Consider the following 22,641-nt stretch of genomic DNA (forward strand, 5'->3'; position numbering starts at 1 on the left):
TATAGTTTCCAACTGTTTTTGATATTAAATATATAATAATCCTTAATGTCATCATTTCAACATTTGTTTTTGCTTACTTGGAGGAATAATAAATCATTATATATGTCATTTATTATAAAAATGATATAAAACTTTTACCCAGTGTGTTTTTCTATTGTATTTATTGTCAAGTAATTTTAATTTTTCTTTTTAAAGTGAACAAATACTAGTTTTAGACATTCAGAAAATCATGCTTATTTTTAAGGTTAAATTACACATACATATTGATATTGGCATGTATAGAAACTTTCCAGCTGCAGAAAGGATTATGTTTGAATAGTGTAGAATATTTAAACTATTGAATTTAAAAAAAGAACTATCACTAGGCAAAACTCCTTTGGAAACCAATTTGGCTATTTCTGAAAAAGATCCATACCTAGCAATTCTACTCCTAGATATACTTCAATACCTTAGTGAAATATCTTGCATGTTTACACCAAAATACATGAACTAGACTTGTTCTAGGATCAATGTTTTAAATAGTCAAAACATTGAAACAGCTCAAATGTCTACTATTAGAATTCCAATATTAGATCTATAATGAAACATTAAAATGAATACATTGCATTATATTTGTATGACGGAATGCTACATGGTAATATGCTTTATAGGTTGCTATGAATGAAACATACATCATAAGACTTAGTTAAAAAGGAAAGTATACGATTACGTTTGGTATGAGTTCATTTTATATAAAATTCAAAAACAGGCAAAATTAAACTTTTTAGGGTATCACATATATGAAAAAATTATAAAGTATACCCATGTAGTGATTACTGTTAGTCAGGATAGAGATTTTTCTGGGGAGAAACTGAGGGACCATAACTAAAAAGGGCATGGGGATCTTCAAGGATGTTGACACATTTTCTTAGCCTGAGTGTTGTTACGTGAGTCCTTTATAATCACTTGCTTTTTACTTTATAATGAATACTTCATTAATGTGTACATTTAACTTTTATGTATTTCAGAATAAAAGAAGATTAAAATATAAATCCTTTAATACAACCCCTAAAAAGACAAGTTAGGATAATTTTTTTAAATGATGTAAACAATGAGAACTATACCTACTTACTAGTTTTCCTGAAAATAAAGATTCCTCAGAGTCCTAAATGTCAAGATGGAAATTTCCAAATTTCTTTATTTATATATACAAATAAAAGTATTTGTAACATTATTATTCAAGATTCTTCCTGCCACGTATGACAGAATACTAACTGAAAGTAGATTAAGTTATAAAAGAATATTTATTGGCTTATAACAGGATACTCTAGGACTGAGATGATCTTGATGTAGTTGGAATCCAGAGTTCATATTCTGTTGTCAGGAATCTGTGTTTGAATCTTTGCCCATTTTGAGTTTTCTTGCCTTGATTACTTCGGTAGACCATAAACTGGACAACATGACTGTAGGCTGGCCTGGCTTCAGATCTTTTCAGTTGTGGAACTTCATTTAAAAGGGACCATCTTTCACTATTACTCCTACATTTAAAAAATAAAGCAAAATAGCTGGTCACAATGGTGCATGCCTGAAATCTCAGCTACTTGGGAGTCTGGGGCAGGAGGATTACAAGTCCATCATAGGCAACTTAGTGAGACACTGTTCCAAAATAAATAAAAAGGGCTTGGGATGTAGTTCAGTGGGAAGAATGCCCCCGGGTTTAATCCCTAGTTCTGCAAAAATAAACAAGTAAATAAAGTTTTAAAACACCACCTCTCCTGCCTACCTTGCAAGCACAAGGTCCTGAGTTTGAACCCTGGTACCAAAAACAAAACAAAACAAAACAAAAACCACCATCTCTCTCTTTTTTCTCTCTGGAGGACTCCAATTGGTCTTAGAATGGGTGCCAGGAGTCTAGGGTATTCTGAATGGCACAGTGCAGGTCTTGAGTCCATCTCAGTGGTGACTAGATTAGCTTTTCCTGAAAAGTAGAGTGTTTTCCTATAAGAAAGATTCTTAAATCACATGACTGGGAGATAAGATACTAGACAGATATATCATCTTGATTGATGTCTTTAGAAGAGTTTTAGTATACTTTTAAATGAGTCCTTAAAAATCATTTTCCTTATAATACAAAAGAAACATTGATTTGCCTATTCTGAGTTAATTCTTGCAAGTGCTTTTGAGCCATTTCCCAACTTTTCCTAGTGTCCTGTAATGTATACTCAAGACTTTTTACTTTTAAAAAACCTCTCTTAATTCTCCTGTTTAGCTATTATCATATGCTTATCTGGCACTTTAAAGCTGAAACCCTTCAAAGGATGTTAAGAAGTGTAACTAAATTTGAATTGTGGTTTAATGTCTATCAAGTTATATGACCTTGGGGAGGATTTCTAAACTGAACTTCAGGTACTCCATTTATAAAATGGAAATAATTTTATCATTCTTCTAGGGTTGTTGTGAGTATTGAATACCTTATGAGTATAGTCTGACTTCTTTTGTACGTGGCACAAAAAAAGCATAGTTATGATAGTAAATCCAAGCTTAACCTAAAAGATCTATAGTTATTGGCAAACCACTTAACTTCTCTGAACTTCACTAGATTTTACATGTTCCAGATGTGAAATAATAGCTACTTCAAAGGATTTTTGTGAGAATCAAATGGAATCATGAATATATTTAATAAGGATAGCTATTGGTATTATATTTAAGTTAATAATTATTTGCCGAGCCAATTTTCTTTTGGCCCCTGCTCCTACTAATTTCTAAATTGATAACACATAGGAAATTAATATATTTTACAATGACTGTGTTTGATGGCTAACAGATACTCAGCTTAAATGTATTTTAGCATTTGGAAGGGAAAATAAACAAATGGTTAGCAGTTTTCATTCTCCTGCTTTTTTGTGTGTAAACAGAAAATGACTCATGAGCCTGTAACTTTCAAAATAGTGACTAATATCCATTTTTGTTGAAAAAACTTCAGAAAATCAGTGAAGTGTTCATTGCCTTTATAGAAAAAAAGTAATCATTCAAAGGAACGTGAAACAATAAAATATCCTAAATCTGGAAATTATTTTTAATTATCAAAACACAAATTTACTTCAAAGAATATCTTGATGTACATTACTTCACTGGAGTCTCAAAGACTTCTGCAGTGCTTAGATGCCTGGTTTCATGGTTCATTGTGGAGATAAGCAGTGAGGCCTGGAGCCGCTCTCCATTCAGTGATCATCTCCATTAGCACAGATGGCAGATCATTATCAGCATCTGCTACAGAACAGTGATTACAGCATGCTTGATTATGCATGCCAGACAGGTATTTCATTTTGTATTTCATAGGGCCATGAATAGTAGTTTGATACCTTAAATTATAAGATTTTAATGTTTATCTCTTGCTTTTCCCAATGTAATAGCCTAATTACCTGACAGAATAACTATACACAGCAAAAAATGGGTATTAAATATGTACCATGTTCCCACATCTTCATATTTTATTTAAAATATATTGTTGAATTTTTTTTGTTATACTTTAAACTAATTCCATACCAATGATAAATTAGATTGTCTTACTCAATGAAACATTAATCACTATAATAGGTTAAATCATCATTTTAATGTTCTTCTTTTTAAGTTGGGAGCTATCACACCTAATGGGTAAACTGCATGTAGTAAGATGAAGTTTGATAGTGCATCCAGGTTTTGGGCCTCAGATCTTGATTTTCTTTATATTAATTTAAAGACAAGTTGCTAGTCAACAAAAAATATAGTTAATTCAAAAATTCCTTATATTTTATAGTTATAATAATATCACAGGAAATCAAGGCTAATATTGCAGCATTTAGCAGCTACTTGCTTCAAGCTCTCATGCCACCTTCTGCGTTTTTGTTAACTTCTACAAACTTTGGGATTACCCAACAGATTGCCCTACTCATGTGGCATAGCTCCATTTTTATGGGCAAATGTACTTAAGAGTTTTGCTAAAGTTATCTTTTAAAAATGATTTAATACTTGGTATATCAGTCAGTGCTTACTAGACAAAACAGATTTAGTACAAGATATACAAATATATAAGAATTTACAAAATTGTCTTCCAGTGGTTGCCCACAGAGTTGAGTGTGGAAGAGTGCAAGAGGTCTATCTGTGCACAGGGGATCCAGAGGATCCAGTCAAAGGCCTTGAGCTCAGTGTAGTGTCCAGTGCTATTCAGTATCAGGGCCGAAAGGTCTGTGATGGAAAGCTGAAGGGTCTGTGCCAGAAGGCTGCAGGGTTGGTTCTGGAAGCTGAAGGGTTTGCTCTGTAAGCCAGGAGATGGCTTCCAGGGTGAAAGTGAAGACTGGAGCTTCTCCAAGGAAAACGGAAGCAATTCTTCCTTCTTTCTCTTTTATACCATTCTGGCAATAGTCCTTCCTAGGTTGGGTCTTCTACCCCAGAACTGTGCTGAGTCAATGTATTTGGGCTTTACTTACTCAAATTGAAAGAGTCAATCAACCATCACACTGGGTACTTGTTGAAGGCTGTATGTTAAGGTCTATTGCAGGAAGTTCAGAAACACACAAATTACAGAGGCTAGGGATGGGCAAATAATTTAATGTATGTAGCAAGGACTTTTGGGATTTGGAGAAAGCAAAGATCTCGCAAAGTTAAAGGGGGTAATAAAGACTTTATGGTCTAAGTTCCATTTATGATCAACCTTAAAAGATCAGTAAAATTTCAAAGGCAAAGCTGTGCTGCATAGTTTAACTCAACTCAGTCATTCACCCTGAGCCTGCATACCCTAACTACAAGGAGAACCGAAAAAGTGCAGTTTATCACTGGTTTTATACAAAAGGATAGGAAAGGAGGCATTCTTCCCAGTGATACATAAGAAATACTGTTATTTCTGTAAAAACAGCACATTTTTGCTACTTTTGGGGGGGGTACTGGTGATCGAACTCGGGACCTTGCGCTTGTGAGGCAGGTGGTGGCACCACTGAACTAAATCCCCAGCCCACATTTTTGCTACTTTTAAGAACATATATTCTAACAATTCAGTGTAACAGATACAAAGATTTTACTTAAGTAAGACTGTTAAAAGTTGCCTTTTTTTTTTTTTTTTGGTACGGTACCAGGGATGGATCTCAGGACCTTGTGCTTGCAAGGCAAGTATGGTGCCGCTGAGCTAAATCCCCAGCCCCAGACTGTTAAAAGTAAAGTCTAAATTGTAATTTTGGAAGTTGTAATTAGGTAGAACTTTTACTTATGCCTTTATTTATTCTCTTTTTTTTCATTAAGTTTATTGGTACTCCTTTATTTATTCTTTTGAGTACCATTGTGTAAAGCACTATGGTAGTTGTGATGTGCATAACATAGTCCGTTTTCAAAGAGGGAAAGGGAAGAGAATTTGCATTTATTGATTACCAATAATATACACATATATTTCATTTAATTCTGACAGTATACAAATGCATTATTATTTTTAAGGTTTTAGAACTAAAGAGATTCAGGCATTGAAAGGTTGCCTGCTCAAGATCATTCAGCTAATAACTAAAAGCTTACCTGGGTATTCACATCTATTGTTTTGACTCCGAAATCATGTTTTCCCACTGCAGGACATTTTCTATATTGATCTTCTGTTTCTGGATAGCCTTTTTTGAGAGAAATAATTGAGTGTAGCTTACTGTAGATTACAATTTCATACAAAATAAAAGTGACAGATTCTTACTAAACCAACATATTTATAATCTTCTTTCCTCTAATCTGTTTTCCATACAACAGTTAATTGACCTCGGTGAAAATAAAAATCAGATCTGCCTAAAGTTCTCTAGTGATTTCCCACTGGACTTAGAATACAGTCCTGATTCTCTATCATGGTGTATCTCAGAACTGTGCTGGAGCCCAATCATACCAGTTAATGAGAGCCAATTGTTAAAATTTGAGGAATTTTATGAATCATTTGTTAAAACACAGCCAGGGTTAAAAATTAAATGATACAGACTTACAATTAAATGGCTTATGTTAAAAAGAAAAAGTAACAAATACTCAACTTTGTACTTTACCTGTGCTCTTGAGGCTTTACCATTATCCATTTTACCCATATAATAGAAATAGTATATAATGGTGTGCTGCTGCATCACTGGTGTACTTCATGTTGGGATCCAGTCCATTTATTTTCTAGTATTACATGAGGTATGGGTTGTTGCCTCACATGGCTAATGTTACTACAGGGCCCCTATTTGCCAACTTGTTACTGGAATTATTAGCATAGTAGTCTGTTCATTTGTAGAGAAAGCCAATAATATTATTATTTTTAGTAAATTTTTCAGCCATCATTGAAGTCATTAGTAACCATCAAGAAGTGAATATTAGCCAGAGATGTAGCTCAGTGGTGCTGCCGCCTGCCTCACAAGCACAAGATCCTGAGTTTGATCCCAGTACCAAAAAAAAAAAAAATGAATATTATTTAATTTTATTTATTTAATTTTATTTTTCAGTACCAGGAACTAAAGTCAGGACCTGCATTTGCCAGGCAGGCGAGGCACCACTGAGCTGCATCCCCAGCCCATGAATATTGTTTAGTATTTCTAAAGTATGTTTTCACATCACATTTCTATATTGAATAATATTATACATCCAGGGTCAGCCTTTACTCTCTGATATTGCCACCGTGCTGAGGTATATCTTCTTTAAACATGCTCTGTCATAACTTCAAAAGCAACTGAAGTACAACTTAATATATGAATGCTTTTATTTCCTCCACAGTGTAAATGTCAATCAGTATTTGCTGTTTAGTCCTATTTTGTAGAGTTCTTATATACTTGTTTTCATTTTTAAACTCTTTGATATTTTTGGTAAGTTTTGTATGTTTTTAAAAAAAATTTGTATGTTCACTGTGACTACTGCTGCTGATAATGAAAATATTAATTGGAGAAGGAGAGATACCACAGAAAGCCCAGGTAGACATGCTAAAGAGATCCCATTAATCTTCAAACTAGAAAGAGAATGTTGCATTTCTGCTTTCCAAAGGACTATACATATTTCACTCATTTTGTTAGCATTCTTTTTTTGTCTTCATAGGAGTTCATTTTATTCTGTTTTATAATAAGATAATATCTCAGATTCTGTAACACCTTATTGAATCTTTTTTTGTTTTCCCCTTTGGTACCAGGGATTGAACTTGGGACCTTGCGCTTGTAAGGCAGGCAGCAGCACCACTGAGCCAAATCCCTGGCCCTATTGAATCTGATCATAGTCTTCACAGATGGTATCGATTCCATCTTATCTGGACTGGTATTTTGTAGGTTTAACGTTCTATTTTCATTTGACACATTAGATGAAAATTTAAAACTTGACTATATTGCTGAGGTTAGACATAAAGAATGCTAACTCCCAAGACTACCACTGTCCTCCAAATATACTTATATTTCAGAAAATAAGGATTAAAAGCTGGAATTGTTAGTTAATATTCACAGATTTGTCATTTTGGTTAAAGTTTAAACCTTTAAATGGTTTCATTTTTGAAGAACATTAATTGAATGTTATTTTCTGTGTGTGAGGAGCACAGGGTTATAAGGGAGAGATTCAGTATTTAAGCTTTATATCTTAAAAAAAAAAGCATAAAATCTGATAAAAAGATTTAGGACAAGCCTATTGCCAGCATCACATTAACAGGGGAAAAAGTGAAAAACTTTCCTCTCATGTCAGGATGTCCAGTGTCACCATTCCAGTTCACTATGGAATTTAAATCTTTAGCTACAACAGTCAGGCAAGAGAAAGAAATAAAAGGGATATATATATATAGGCAAGGAAGAAGCCAGACTTATCTTTGTTTGCAGATAACATGATCTTTTATATACAAGACCCCAAAAATTCCACAAAAGGACTCTTAGAACTAATAAATTCAACAAGGTAGCAGGATACAAAATCAACACACAAAATTATAGTGGCCCTGTAAACCAACAATGAACTCACTGAGAAATTGGGAAAGCAATACCATTCACAATATAATCAAGAAAAATTACCTAGGAATTACTCTGACCAAGAAAATTGAAGACCTCTACAACAAAAACTACAGTACTCTAAAAAAGTAGGCCAAAGAGGACATTAGAAAATATAAAGCCTTTGTTGTTGGCTGTACTTCCTAAACTGATACACACACACACACACACACACACACACACACACACACACACATATATATATATATTTTTATAAATGTAATCCCACTCAAAATACCAATACTGGGCCAGGGATTTAGCTCAGTGGCACCGGACCTGCCTTGCAAGGACAAGGTCCTGAGTTCGATCTCCGGTACCAAAAAAAAAAAAAGAGAAAAAAACCCCCCAAAAACCAATACCATTCTTCACAGAACTACAAAACACAATCCTAAAATTCATATGGAACCAGAAGAGACCCAGAATAGGAAAAGCAATTATGGACAATAAGAGCAAAACAGGAGACATCACAATCCCAGATTTCAAGTTACATTACAAAACCACAGTGATAAAAATAGCATGGTACTGTACTGGCGCAGAAACAGGCCTGTGGATTAGTGGAGGAGAACAGAAGATGTGGAAATAACTCCAGGCACATTAAGTCATCTGACCTTTGACAAAGCGGCCAAAAACATGCCCTGGAGGAAAGATGGCCGCTTTAATAAAAGGTGCTGGGAAACTGCTATATACATGCAAAAATTCAAATCTAGACCCATATCTCCCATCCTGTATAAAACTAAAATTTAAATGGATCAAAGTTCTAAATATTAAAACAAAAACAATCTATTGGATGATAAAGGTGAAACTCTTGAAGAGATAGGCACAGGAAAGGACTTTTGAACAGAACCTCAGTTGCACAAGAAATAGCATCAAGAATCAATAAATGAGATTATATTAATTTAAAAAGCTTTTGCGGGCTGGGGATTTAACTCATTGGCACCACACCTGCTTCAACAAGTGCAAGGCCCTGAGTTTGATCTCTGGTACCAAAAAAAATCTTCACAGCAAAGGAAACAACGTGAAGAGACACCCTAGAGAATGGGAATTTTTTTTCCAGCTACTCAAAAAAAAAAATTAGGTCCCTAAATAATAAAATATCCAGTCAGAAAATGGGCAGTTGAAATGAATAGACACTTCTTAAGGGAAGTTCAAATGGCCATTAAATATACTACATGAGAAAATATTCAGCATCTCTGGCCATTAAATGCAAATTAAAATAACACTGAGATTCCATCTTATACCCGAAAAGAAAGATGGTGTCAAGAAATCAAATAATATCAACTGTTGATGAGGTTGCTGGGGAAAGGCATCCTTCTACATTGTTGGTGAAAATGTAAATTAGTACAACCACTATGGAAATTCTCAAAAAAAGTAAGACTAGAAATTTTATTCAACCCAGCTATTCCTATTCTAGGCATCTTCCTGAAAGAGTTAGAGGCATCTTATTACACTGATACATCTGTACTCATGTTTATAGCAGCAGTCTTGGAAGTGGCCTTTATGCCCATCAACAGATGAATGGATAAAGAAAATGTGGTATTTACACACAATGCAGTATTACTTTTCCAGAAAGATGGATAAATTTGAGTCATTTGGAGGAAAGTACATGTGCCTTGAGATCGTAATGTTAAATGAAATAAATCAAACACACAAGCTTAAATATCACATGGTTTCTCTATAAGAGAAACCCAAAGTATAAATAGATGGAAGGGTAAAATAAAAGATAGATAATAGGAAACATGGATAAAGATACTTGGAAATGGGAAGGGGACTGTGAGGAAGTGGAGGGGAGGCGGATATAAAAAGAATTAGAATGTGTCATGTACATTCATGTCATGTACCAACTGTCCATGCTGAATGTAATCATGTACTGCAAACATGTACTATTAAAATAAATTGTGTCCACTTTGCATCATTCTGTGACTTTTGAATAATTAATCCTGGTCTGGTTCATGCCAAGCCATTCCTTTACTTGGATTCTAGCCGTGGTGCTATTGTCCTACACCCAGCCTACCCTATTTCCGTACTTCTGGGTTCTCATCAAGCAGAGCTGCCTGTTGACTCGTCCTTCGGGAAGGCACTGTGCTCTTACTGTTGTATCTCCAGTGTTCAGAGCTTGCACCTCATCTCTTCAGGCAGTGTACATTGGGGAGACCAAAAGAATTTAATCCTTTTATTTGCTTCGGTGGTTTTTTGCCATTCAAGGAAATAAAGATTTATAAGATACCAAATGTTAAAGTATTCATCTGATTTTTACTTACTCAGAAAGAGAAAGGCTTGTAGTGAATTATTTTCTCCGTGGTTGGCTATAACTATCTTACATGTAGCTTTGAATAGAGCCATTTCAATGGAGATCTAAGAGGAAGATGAAGAGGCTGAGAATTTAATGGTTAGAAAAGTATTATAGGCTGTCTGGGTGCAAGTCAGTGTCACTTGAGACACAAATGACAGAATTGCTGAAGGAGGAAAGAATTGTGAACTTGTATTTTAAATAATTAATAGAAGCTGAAGAATGCTTACTAACTTGAACAGCCATGTTCAGAGGTCAAAGTTTTGAAAAGACTTCTAGTCATAGATAAAAAAGGAATAAGCAAAATGACAACAGTAATGTATACTCATTTAATTGTAGATTTTCTTTAACTATGCATTGTGTGCTTTCTAAATAGAAAGTGGAAGTGGCTGATTTTATTGGAACCTTAATTACATTTCTAAGTTGGTAAATGGAACTCTGCTTGGTTCAGTTTTTCAGGCATGAAGTTAATTTAACAAAGTATAAAAGAACATAATCAGCCAAATTCAGATTTTCCAGGGTGACGTTTTAAATAGATGTTTATATAATAGTTAATCCTAGGACACTGAGTAAGTATAATAGATTTTTCTATCTGCTTCATGTAATTTCTAGAATTTTGAATGTGTTCCAATATTCTTTCAGCTTATTGTTACTGTAATTTGGAGCAGTTCTTTTGAGTTCAGATTTTTTTCTTAAATTCTTTTATTGGAACATTTTAGGTATACAGTACATTTACATTTATCATTGGCTACTTGTACCTTGAGTTCAGATTTCACTCTCTGTTTAGAAAAAGTATCTGAGAGGATTAATATATTTAATTGGTCATTTAAATGATAGAAACTCATAAGATTCTTTCCTAAAAATTTTTTTTGCAGAAATACAAATAGCAACATTAGGAAGAGTCAGGGATGATTGTATCACACTATCTATCAAAATTAAAAATGCATTCTAGTCTTTGACCCACCAATCACTCTTTTGGGGATGTACCCTACCCCATTCCTGCATGTGTGAAAAATGATGTACATACAATAATGTTTATTACAGCATTGATGATAAAATATTAGAATATCTCAAGTACCCCTTATGAGGAAACTGATTCAATGAATTCTGGTATATCCATCCATATAGTGGAATACTATTTAGCTGTTTTCATATATTGATATAATGAGAGAGAAATATTTCCAACTTAGATCGTGAGAGGGAAAAAATAAATTGAGTAGCAGCATTTTTAGAATTTTATCTTTTGTGTAGGAAAGGGGCAAAATAAAATGAAAAATGTAATTTTTTTTTTGGTACCGGGGATTGAACTAGGGTCCTTGCGCTTGTAATTATTTTATCTACATAAACATTGGCAGTATATTGGAGAATTATTAAAAATAAGAGGTTATGCAAAGGAGATGAGTAGAGGAGGTATGAAGGCCTAATGTGTGACAAGATATTGTTTAGATTTTTGAATCATGTGACTATTAGCTTTTTTTTCAAGGTATCTCAACGAATGGATAACAACTTGATTAAAATTCATCTCGGGTCAAGAATCTAGAGACTTTGAACAGAAATTTAACCTATGTCACTGCAGAACGCTCTCTCTGATGAACTCCATTCACTACAGGCCTTCAACCCTGTGTGCAGAGGGCTCATAACGTGAAGATACTTTTTTGAGATTATTGAGATTCTGCCAAATGCCACTTACTTAAAATATTTTATATGCATGTTTTCCTGCAGATGCCAGAGGAACAAGCATTCTGTGTTTTGGTGAAAATCATGTATGACTATGGTTTGCAAGACCTCTACAAAAATAACTTTGAAGATCTTCATTGCAAATTCTATCAGCTGGAGAGACTAATGCAGGTAAATAAAAATTAGTACCTTTTATCACCTAGGGATTTGTTGAGTTATCAAAAAAGCCTAATAGAGTTGGTAAATAATAATGAGTTATAAAAGTTTAATGGAATACTACTGGAAATATAAATAGATTTGGTTTCTGACCAATATCTATATTGTTTTTAACACAATAACATGTCTTTAGCTCTTAGACTATTTCACATTTTATATATTCAACATTAATATGCTTTGAAGTGGCCATATGGTGAATTAAGTCAATGAAGAGATCACCACATTAGTATTATAGAGAAGTAAAGGTGTTTACCAAGTAAAAATTGAAATATCTAATCTCTTTTTCCATGCTAATTAGCACCACTATTGTACTTGAATTCACACATGGAAAAGACAGAAAGATGTTGGTAAAAGAATAAAAAAACACCTGAATTACCTTAATGTAGGGACATATTTTAATTTTTTTCCACATAAGTGCCTAACTTCAATCAATGTTGTTAATGTGCTTTATAATATATATATGGGTGAGAAACATATTCTTTTATCTATACAAAGTATTATCTCACAAAATTGTGAGAAAGGGAAAAATTATTGACAGAGCTGACAAAAGGAATTACTGGATAACTTTGAAGTTCCATGTGGGATTGGAAATCTTAAATTTATAAAGGGTCTATTCAGCATATTTATATGAGTTTCTCTAAAAGATGTGTTGGGAACCCAAGGGAAATGTAAAAGAAGTATTTGAATAGATTTTTTTTTTTACTGGAGAAAGGTAAAATATTTGGAGAAGAGGGTTAGTGGGATGTAGGAGTGAAACTACTACTACCAGAATTGCATTGATGGGACCTGTCAGGAAATCCATATATATTTAAAGAAGGAGGTGAAGCCAATAGGAGACAGATGGAAGGACAGGGGAGTAAAAGATTGAGAGTTTATTGTGAGATTAAAGAGCAACTTTACTGGGAGAAGGGAATGTAGAAGAGCAGAAGATCTTAAAGATGGAGATAAAATGGAGAGAAGGGTATAAAATGAGCCATAAGCATAGGGACACATGGGCATGGGATGGAGAAGAATCTGATAATTATGAACATTAAAAGCAGTGAACAGTTTTTAAATGATTAAATTCTACCAAGTATTTGCAGTTGCTCACTTTTTATCTTTCTTTTCTTTTCTTTTTTTTCCAGTACTAGGAATCGAACTCAGGACCTTGCGCTTGCCAGACAGGCACAGCGCAACTGAGCTACATCCCCAGCCTGCTTTTTATCTTTCTTTAACAAAAGTTTTTTTTTTTTTCAAACACCAGTATTCCTGAGGATTTTGAAAGTCAAATAAGTATATCTAGTAAATGAAAAAGTTTATAGCACTGTGATGAAACTCAACCAGATTTTTCTATCAGCAATTTTTGTCTCTTAGCTTGATGACCATTTGGATACCTCATTTAAGTACCTGATGGGAACATTTTGGCGTTTTACAAAGGAGCATCATGTACATAAAATACTTTGCTTTTGTGATCTTTTTATGAAAACAAAATGAACATGTGCTTTTACCTATCTGCCTTTCTCTTTCAGTTATGGGAATATTAGTTATGCTAATAGTTTTTAGTTTGCCTTTCATGCTTTTAAAAAGCATTTGCTTGTTTTACTAGAGAAGAAAGCAAAGCTAGCATAAATGCATTTTTAGGATATATAGTCACTTTTATATATTATACCCTTAGACAATTTTACTTTGCCATTTTTAGTATGTTGAATATAGGTTTTTCAATTTACTTATACTTTGGAACTTTCAAGTAAGTGCTTGAAAACACTGAGGTGGTATCATTGACACTAGATGATGTGGTATTAGCTGGTGTCCAAAGAGGTACATTTCTTTTCTAGCTCGGTAGGAGGTGAACTCTAATTGGAGATGCCATGGGTGACTCTGGAGTCATGATATTTATTGGACTACAGGTGTTCTGTCAGACCAAGCATTTCCCCAGAAACAAAAACAGTCAAGTGAGCAAGATAAGCTTTGGTAAAAAAAAAAGAAATGAAAAGATAAGCTTTGCTATTTGTTTATAACAAGTCTGTCTTTATTTTCCTCATATATCTGTAATATGCTCAATTCCCATCCCTTGTCATCACTTCTGTGTAGTTACATAAACTGCAGCCAATCCTGGAATATAGTTGAAGTGACTACAGAACGCTTGTTATAAATTATAGTTGTGGCAGAAAAGAAAGCTTTTTCAGTGTTCCTTCCCCTAAGTTTTTCGCTTTCTCTTTTAGGAACAGCTACCAGATCTGCACAGCCATTTTTGTGATCTGAACCTGGAAGCTCATATGTATGCATCCCAGTGGTTCCTCACTCTCTTTACTGCCAAGTTCCCACTCTGCATGGTGTTCCACATCATTGACTTGCTGCTTTGTGAGGTACAATGACTCCCATCTTCCATGCCTAAGCCAAAATAGAAAATAGTTACATTAAAGTAGTTACAGTTTTTAAAAATCTTTTCATGTAACATTAAGCCATACTTCCTGATCAAAAAGTTCTATTCAAATTTTAGTAAAGAATATTTTAATTGTAATTTTATTATAGATGAGGAATAAAAATATTAGAGCATATATAATTCCCACAATGGAATATGAAAGTTAAATTTGAATAATTAAATTCACAATAAGCTTGTATCTGTGTAATAAGGTATTGCTAACATAACACATTTTTGAGATGAAATAAATTAATTTACAATTAGGTATTTTTAATAGTAGTGTAATTATACTCCAATAGGGGATATAAATAAGATTTTTGCAGTAATTGATTCCTCAAAAAGAGCTCTGTGTGTATGATGTTTGAATCTTTTACCAGCTGTTTAGAAAAATGAAAAAGTTGTAGGTCGTAAATATATTGGTATTGGAAGTCAAACCCAGAGGCTATGCATGCCAGCCAAGTATCCTACCATGAAGCAGCACCCTCAGGGTCATTGTTTTTTTAAACAGTAGAATTAGTTTACACAATTCCCTAAGTCCTTACATTTGTTTACTTTGTTCTTTTTAGTTCTGTCATTGGATATATTTATTTAATTTACTCTTCTCTGTGTGTGTGTGTGTGGTGCTGGGGCTCAAACTCAGGGCCTCATGCATACTAAGCATATGATCTGCTAAGCACCGAGCTACACACGCAACCCTTACTCTTTCAAAGAAGTTAAGTGATATTACACCTATACACACTTACATTGGCCATCAAAATATTTGTCAATTACCATAATAAGAAGGTTTCTGGATAAGAGGTGTGTGTTTTTTAATGGGAGTATAAGTGTATAATATATCTGTGCCCTGCTCATATAATCAAGACTATAAGCTTATGTATATGATTACAAGCTTAATACAATTTGTTCAGTTTTGCTGGATTATCTTTTTTTTTCCTCATTAAGTTTATTGATACATTTTAGGTATAAAATAGTTACATTCATCACTGGGATCTTGTACCATTACATGAATATCTTGGTTCTTATTTTTTTCCCCTTCCCCTGCCCTCCCTTCACCCCCTCCACCCTTCCCTGTTTGCAAAGACTTTGTTTCCATTGTTTTTCTTTTCTCATATTTTTTCTTTTCTCTTCTTTCCTTTCCCCTACCCCCTCCCACTTCCCCTGCTGATTTAGACCTTTACTTCCTATTACACAATATCAATCATACATTTTAAAAATTATAATATCAAGATCTAGGAGGCATTACCACAGATTTTACAGAATTTAAAAGGATACAGAAAGGATATTACAAAAATCTTTTTTGAAATAAATTTGACAACTTCTAAGAAGTACCTTGGAAGTCAAATTAATGAAACTAACTCTGGAGGAAATATAAAATTTGAATAGCACCTATTAAAGAAAGTATATTCCTAGCTTGAAAACCTACCTATATGATAACAACAGGCTCGTATACTTTTTAACTGATAAATTATATCAAACATTTAAAACAGAAAAAAGAAGGAACATTTCTCCCCTCATTTTAGGAAATCAACATTGTGCTAATCCTAAAACTGGATAAAGATAATAGAAGAAAAAAGCATGAACATAGGTAGAAATTTGTTTAACAAAACAAACTATTAGAAGTCAGATTTCGCAGTATGTAGAAAGTGGTTTTATTATAGGAATGGCAGTGTTGGTTCAGCATTGGAAGATCCAACCCCAAAAGTCATCATTTTAACAGAGGAAAGGAAAAAGCCATATGATCCTGTCACTAGTTGGAGAAAAAGTATTGGACTAAATTTTATAGCTGTTCATGGTAAAAGCTATCAGGAGACTAGAAATAGAACAGAACCTTCTCAACAGATCAAAGACATGTACTCCATACTTCCAGCAAAAATGCCTTATATGAATGGAGAAGATACAATGCTTTCTCCTTAAGATGGGGAACAAGGGCAGATATGCCTACTCTTCATCTGTCCATTAAACTTGGAAACATAGGCCTAAACCAAAATAGTCTGGCAATAAAATGACACAGTTAGGATAGGATTGGCAAGGTAGAAGCAAAATCTTTATATGTAGATGAAATGATCATCTACGGAGAAAATACTAAGAAACCTCTAGGAACCCTTAGAACTTGTATTTGAATTTTGCAGGATTAGAAAACACAAGGTATATATAAAAATTCAGGTCTATGTATACTTGCTATAAATGAAGAATTGGATATTGAAATTTAAAAGTTATATAGGGGTACAAAGGACCTAGAAGAGTAAAAAGAAAAAGAAAAAAACATTGTTGGAAGACACTTAGTGCCTAATTTTAAGACTTCCTCTAAAGCTACAGTAATCAAGGCAGTGTTGGTATAAGGAAAGACATATAGATCATTGGAATAAAACAGAGAATCTAGAAATAGAACTACACATATATGGTCCACTGAGTTTTGAAAGATTATTTAACATTGACATTGTATAGAACATAAAGTCAATTTAAGAGCAGGGTTAAAGATAGTGTTTTCAGCAAATGGCTCTAGAACACCTGCTATCTGTATATAAAGAATTAACCTTAAGTCGTGCGGAACACACGCCAAATCAGCCCGCTGCAGACAGGCAGGTTTGTGCACACCCTACCGAGGTCCTGAGTTGCTCGGAAGAGGCTGAATCACCTCTCTGCAGACAGGCAGGTCTGCCCACACCCTATGGAGGTCCCCAGTAGCCTGGAACACACCGAATCAGCCCGCTGCAGACAGGCAGGTCTGTGCATGCCCTACTGAGGTCCTGAGTTGTGCGGAAGACACCGAATCACCTGGCTGCCAACAAGCAGGTCTGCCCACACCCTATGGAGGTCCCCAGTAGCCTGGAACACACCAAATCAGCCCGCTGCAGACAGGCAGGTCTGTGCATGCCCTACCGAGCTCCTGAGTCGCGTGGAAGACACCGAATCACCCCGCTGCAGACAGGCAGCCACCTGATTCCACACTACAAAGACGCAGAGGACACCAGACCACCAGAACAAGGTACTGAGTCCCACTGCTTCTGGTCCAGAGGAAGGGGCCTCCCGGTCACCATCCCTCCTGTTGCTCCCAGCCCAGAGGAAAGGGCTTTTGGGTCACCTTCTGTCCCCCTGCTCCTGGCCCAGAGGAAGGGCCTTCCGGGCCACCATCCCTCCCACCACTCCTGGCCCAGAGGGAGGGGCTTCTGAGCCACCATCCCACTACTCCTGGTCCAGAGGAAGGGGTTTCCTGGCCACCATCCCTCTGGCTGCTCCCAGCCCACAGGAAAGGGCTTTTGGGTAACCATCCCTACCGCTGCTCCCGGCGCCTGTCCCACCTCACTCAGCTCAGAGGAGATAATCCGTGCAGGCGCTAACAGGCACCTGGCCCAGTGGAAATGAGAAAACACATAAATAAGTCTCAAAACCAGACTTCTAGATCACCTACAGCAACCCCAAAGGGAAATGAGATGGAACACTCTGATACTCAACCACCTGGACCCACTGAACTGGCAACAAAAGGGGATCTGGAAAAAATGAAATCAGAAATAATTTCTCAGATAACAGGAGAAATTGTGCCCCTAGTGCAAGACATGATTAATAAATCTAGAGAGGAGCTCAGGAACATGATGGAATCCCAACATAAGAAACAAATGGAATCCATAAAACAGATGCAACTAGATTTCCAGGACATGAAAAACTCCATTGAAAGTCTACACAGCAGAATGAGCCAATGTGAGGACAGAATTTCAGATATAGAAGATAAGATTGCAATTAATGACCAAGAAAAGAAAAATTGCTTCAGAATTATAAGGGAACATGAGAAATCAATCCAGCAGCTGCTAGATGTTACAGAAAAGAATAACATAAGACTGATTGGGCTCCATGAAGGAACAGGAGAGAGTGCAGATGACATAAAAAATCTTTCCACAGAAATAATGGCAGAAAACTTCCCAAGCAGGGGAAAAGAGCTTGACATACAGATAAGTGAGGCATATAGGACTCCAACTAGCCTTGATCAAAAAAAATTTCCACATAGGCATATAATTGTTAAGATTCCAGAAACTCAACAGAAGAACAAAGTTCTCCAAGCAGTCAGAGAAAAGAAACAAATCACCTACAAAGGAAAGCCCATCAGAATCACAGCAGACTTCTCAACACAAACCATCAAGGCAAGAAGAGCTTGGAGTGACATATTCCAAGCCCTAAAAGAAAACAGCCTCCAACCCAGATTGATGTACCCTGCAAAACTATCTTTCAAAATGGATGGAGAAATAAGATACTTTCATGACAAACAGCACCTTAGGAACTTTGTGAATACCAAACCAGCACTCCAAAGAATTTTATACAATATCCTAGGAACAGACATTGAGGATCACAACCCCAGGAAGCAAAGCAGAATGAACCCATCTGGCATGACAAGAAATTAAATGTAGAGGGGGAGAACCCAACAAAAAGAAAAAGTCATGGCAATGACAAGTCAATACGTTTCAGTTATAACCATCAGTTAATGATCTCAATTCACCAATGAAAAGAAATAGACTGGCAGAATGGGTCAAGAAGCAAAATCCAACAATATTCTGCATACAAGAAACAGACTTAATTCAAAAGGAAACTCATAGACTGAAAGTTAAAGGGTGGAAAACAATATTCTATGTGACGGAACCCCCAAAAAAGCAGAAGTAGCTATCCTCTTTGCAGATCAAATAGATTTCAAACCAACACTGATTAAGAGAGACGAAGAAGGACACTACATCCTTGTAAAGGGAAGAATCCAAGAGGAAGAGATGACAATCATAAATATCTATGCACCAAACACTAGTGCACCCAACTATATAAAACAAATACTAACGGACATGAAAAGTCATATATGCACTAATACAATTGTAGTGGGGGACCTCAACACCCCACTGTCACAAATAGATAGATCAACTAGACAAAAAACAAGTAATGAAATACTAGAACTCAATTGAACTCTTGAACAAATGAACTTAACAGATGTTTACAGAGTCTTCCACCCCACAAAATCAGAATGCACATTCTCCTCAGCTGCACATGGGTCATTCTCAAAAATAGACCACATACTCACACATAGAACATGTTTAAGTAAGTGCAAAGGAATTGAAGTTATCCCCTGTATAGTATCAGACCATAGTGCGATGAAATTGGAGATCCACAGCAAAAGAAACTCAAAAAATTTCATAAACACATGGAAATTAAACAACACACTTCTGAATAACCAATGGGTCACAGAGGAAATTAAAGAAGAAATCAGACAGTTCCTTCAATTAAATGACAATGACAATACAACATATCAGAATCTATGGGACACAAATGAAAGCAGTCTTATGAGGGAAATTCATAGCAGTGAATACTCATATTAGGAAAACAGAACGAGCCCAATTAAACAACCTGGTGCTGAGCCTCAAGCTTCTAGAAAAAGAAGAGCAGGACAACCCCAAAGCTCATACAAGGGAGGAAATTATAAAGATCAGAGGAGAAATCAATGCAATGGAGACTAAGAGAATGATACAAAAAAATCAATGAAGCCAAGACTTGCTTCTTTGAAAGAATCAACAAAATTGACAAACCTTTAGCCAACCTTGTCAGAAAAAGGAAAGAAATGGCCCAAATCCATGCAATTAGGAATGCAAAGGGTGAAATGACAACAGATCCAGCAGAAATCCAGAGGATCATCAATACCTACTTCCAGAACCTATACGCCAATAAGATGGACAACACAGAAGAAATGGACAGATTCCTAGATACATAGGAATTACCAAAGTTGAATGAAGAAGACCTAAAAATTTTGAACAACCCAATATCAACCAATGAAATTGAAAATGTAATTAAAAACTTATCAACTAAGAAAAGCCCGGGCCCTGATGGCTTCACTGCTGAATTGTACAAGACATTTAGAGAGGAACTGCTGCCACTACTGTTTAAACTCTTCAATGAAATTGAAAGGGAAGCAATACTCCCAAATTCATTCCTGGAAGCAAGCATCACCTTGATCCCCAAAGCAGAGAAAGACCCAACTGAAAAAGAGAAGTATAGGCCAATCTCACTAATGAACATAGATGCAAAAATCCTTAATAAGATAATGGCAAACAGAATGCAGAAGATCATCAAGAAGATCATACACCCTGATCAAGTGGGATTCATCCCAGAGAAGCAGGGATGGTTCTATATACAAAAATCAATTAATGTAATACACTATATCAATAGAGCCAAGGACAAAAACCATATGATTATCTCCATCGATGCAGAAAAAGCATTTGACAAAATCCAACATGCATTTATGATAAAAACCCTACAAAAAATTGGAATAGATGGTCTCTACCTCAAACTGATAAAAGCCATCTATGAAAAACCAACAGTCAATATCATACTAAATGGTCAAAAACTGAAATCCTTCACCCTAAAATCAGCAACAAGACAAGGATGTCCACTATCACCACTCTTGTTCAATATATTTCTGGGAACATTAGCCATGGCAATTAGAGAAGAGAAAGAAATAAAAGGAAAAAGGATAGGTAATGAAGAAGTCAAATTGTCATTATTTGCAGATGACATGATACTCTATATAGAAGACCCCAAGAACTCCACCAAAAGTCTTCTAGACTTAATAACCAAATTCAGTCAAGTAGCTGGTTACAAGGTCAACACACAAAAATCAATAGCTTTCCTCTACACCAATGACACACTCACTGAGAGAGAAATAGGGCAAATAATTCCTTTCACAACAGCATCCAAAAAACTGAAATACCTAGGAATCATCCTAATGAAGGAAATCAAAGACCTCTTCTCTGAAAACTATGGCACTCTGAAAAGAGAGATTGAAGATGATATCAGAAAATGGACAGACATCCCCTGCTCCTGGGTAGGAAGGAGTAATATAGTGAAAATGGCCATACTTCCAAAACTGCTATATAGATTTAATGCAATTCCAATTGAGATCCCAGCAGCATACTTCATAGACCTCGAGAAAACAATCCAAAAATTCATTTGGAACAAGAAGAGACCCAGAACAGCAAAAGCAATTCTAGGTAACAGAGACATGGCAGGGGGTATCACAATCCCCAACCTGCAACTCTACTACAAAGCTACTGTGGTAGAAACAGCATGGTACTGGCAAAGAAACAGATTTGAGGACCAGTGGAACAGATTAGAAGATGCAGAAACAACGTCAGACACACTCAGCCATCTCATCTTTGACAAAGGAGCCAAACACCCTCACTGGAGGAAAGATAGCCTCTTTAATAAATGGTGCTGGAAAACTTGGGCTTCAACTAGCCAAAGATTAAAACTAGACCTATATCTCTCACCATGCACTAAACTAAAATCAAAATGGATTAAAGATCTAAATATTAAAATAGAAACTCTGAACCAGTTGGAACAGAGGTTAGGTAGAACCCTTGAAGACATCGGTGTAGGAAAAGATTTTATGAACAAAACCTCAGTTGCCCGTGAACTAGCACAAACAATTAACAAATGGGATCTCTTCTTATTAAAAAGCGTCTGCACAGCAAGAGAAACCACCAGCAGTGTGAAGAGACAACCCACAATGTGGGAAAAAATCTTCACCTGCTCTTCCTCAGACAAAGGTCTACTATCTCGAATCTATAAAGAACTTTAAAAGATCAGACCTCCCAAATTTAAAGACCCAATCCGAAAATGGGCATCTGAAATGAACAGACATTTCTCAGACAAAGAAGTAGAAATAGCAAATAAATACATGAAAAAATGTTCAACAACACTGGTCATTCGAGAGATGCAAATGAAAACAACACTGAGATTCCACTTCACTCCAGAAAGAATGGCTGCTATCATGAAATCAACCAAAAACAAATGCTGGCCAGGCTGTGGGGAAAGAGGAACCCTGCTCCACTGCTGGGGGGAGTGTAGAGTGGTGCAAGCAGTGTGAAAATCAGTATGGAGATACCTCAACGAACTAGGACTGGAAGTCCCATTTGACCCCACTATTCCACTGCTGGGGATCTTCCCCAAAGAATTAAAAGAATCATACCACAGTGATATATGTGCACCCATGTTCATAGCAGCGCAGTTTGTAATAGCTAAAAGTTGGAAACAGCCCAAATGCCCATCAACTGGAGACTGGATAAAGAAAATGTGGTTTTTTAATA

At 35.6% G+C, this 22,641-nt stretch overlaps 1 protein-coding gene and 1 long non-coding RNA gene across 9 annotated transcripts in view; one reads left to right on the forward strand and one right to left on the reverse strand.

Moving 5' to 3' along the window:
• Rabgap1l (RAB GTPase activating protein 1 like) overlaps positions 1-22,641 on the forward strand; it is a 725,139-nt gene that overhangs the window by 446,163 nt on the left and 256,335 nt on the right. For all 7 annotated transcript variants that reach the window (XM_087194125.1, XM_004853402.3, XM_087194130.1 and 4 more), the window contains 2 exons: positions 11,962-12,087; positions 14,334-14,477. In XM_087194125.1, the coding sequence (XP_087050251.1) occupies positions 11,962-12,087; positions 14,334-14,477 (270 nt within the window). The remainder of the gene's footprint in view (positions 1-11,961; positions 12,088-14,333; positions 14,478-22,641) is intronic.
• Positions 14,319-22,641, reverse strand: part of LOC110350906 (uncharacterized) — a 35,372-nt gene continuing 27,049 nt past the window's right edge. For both annotated transcript variants that reach the window (XR_015444326.1, XR_002397842.2), the window contains exon 3: positions 14,319-14,502. This is a non-coding gene — a long non-coding RNA (uncharacterized LOC110350906). The remainder of the gene's footprint in view (positions 14,503-22,641) is intronic.

The sequence above is a fragment of the Heterocephalus glaber genome, unplaced genomic scaffold, assembly GCF_053883595.1.
Source record: "Heterocephalus glaber isolate CG9 unplaced genomic scaffold, H.glaber_assembly_v1.0 deba00001600, whole genome shotgun sequence".
NCBI classification, from domain to species: Eukaryota; Metazoa; Chordata; class Mammalia; order Rodentia; family Bathyergidae; genus Heterocephalus; species Heterocephalus glaber.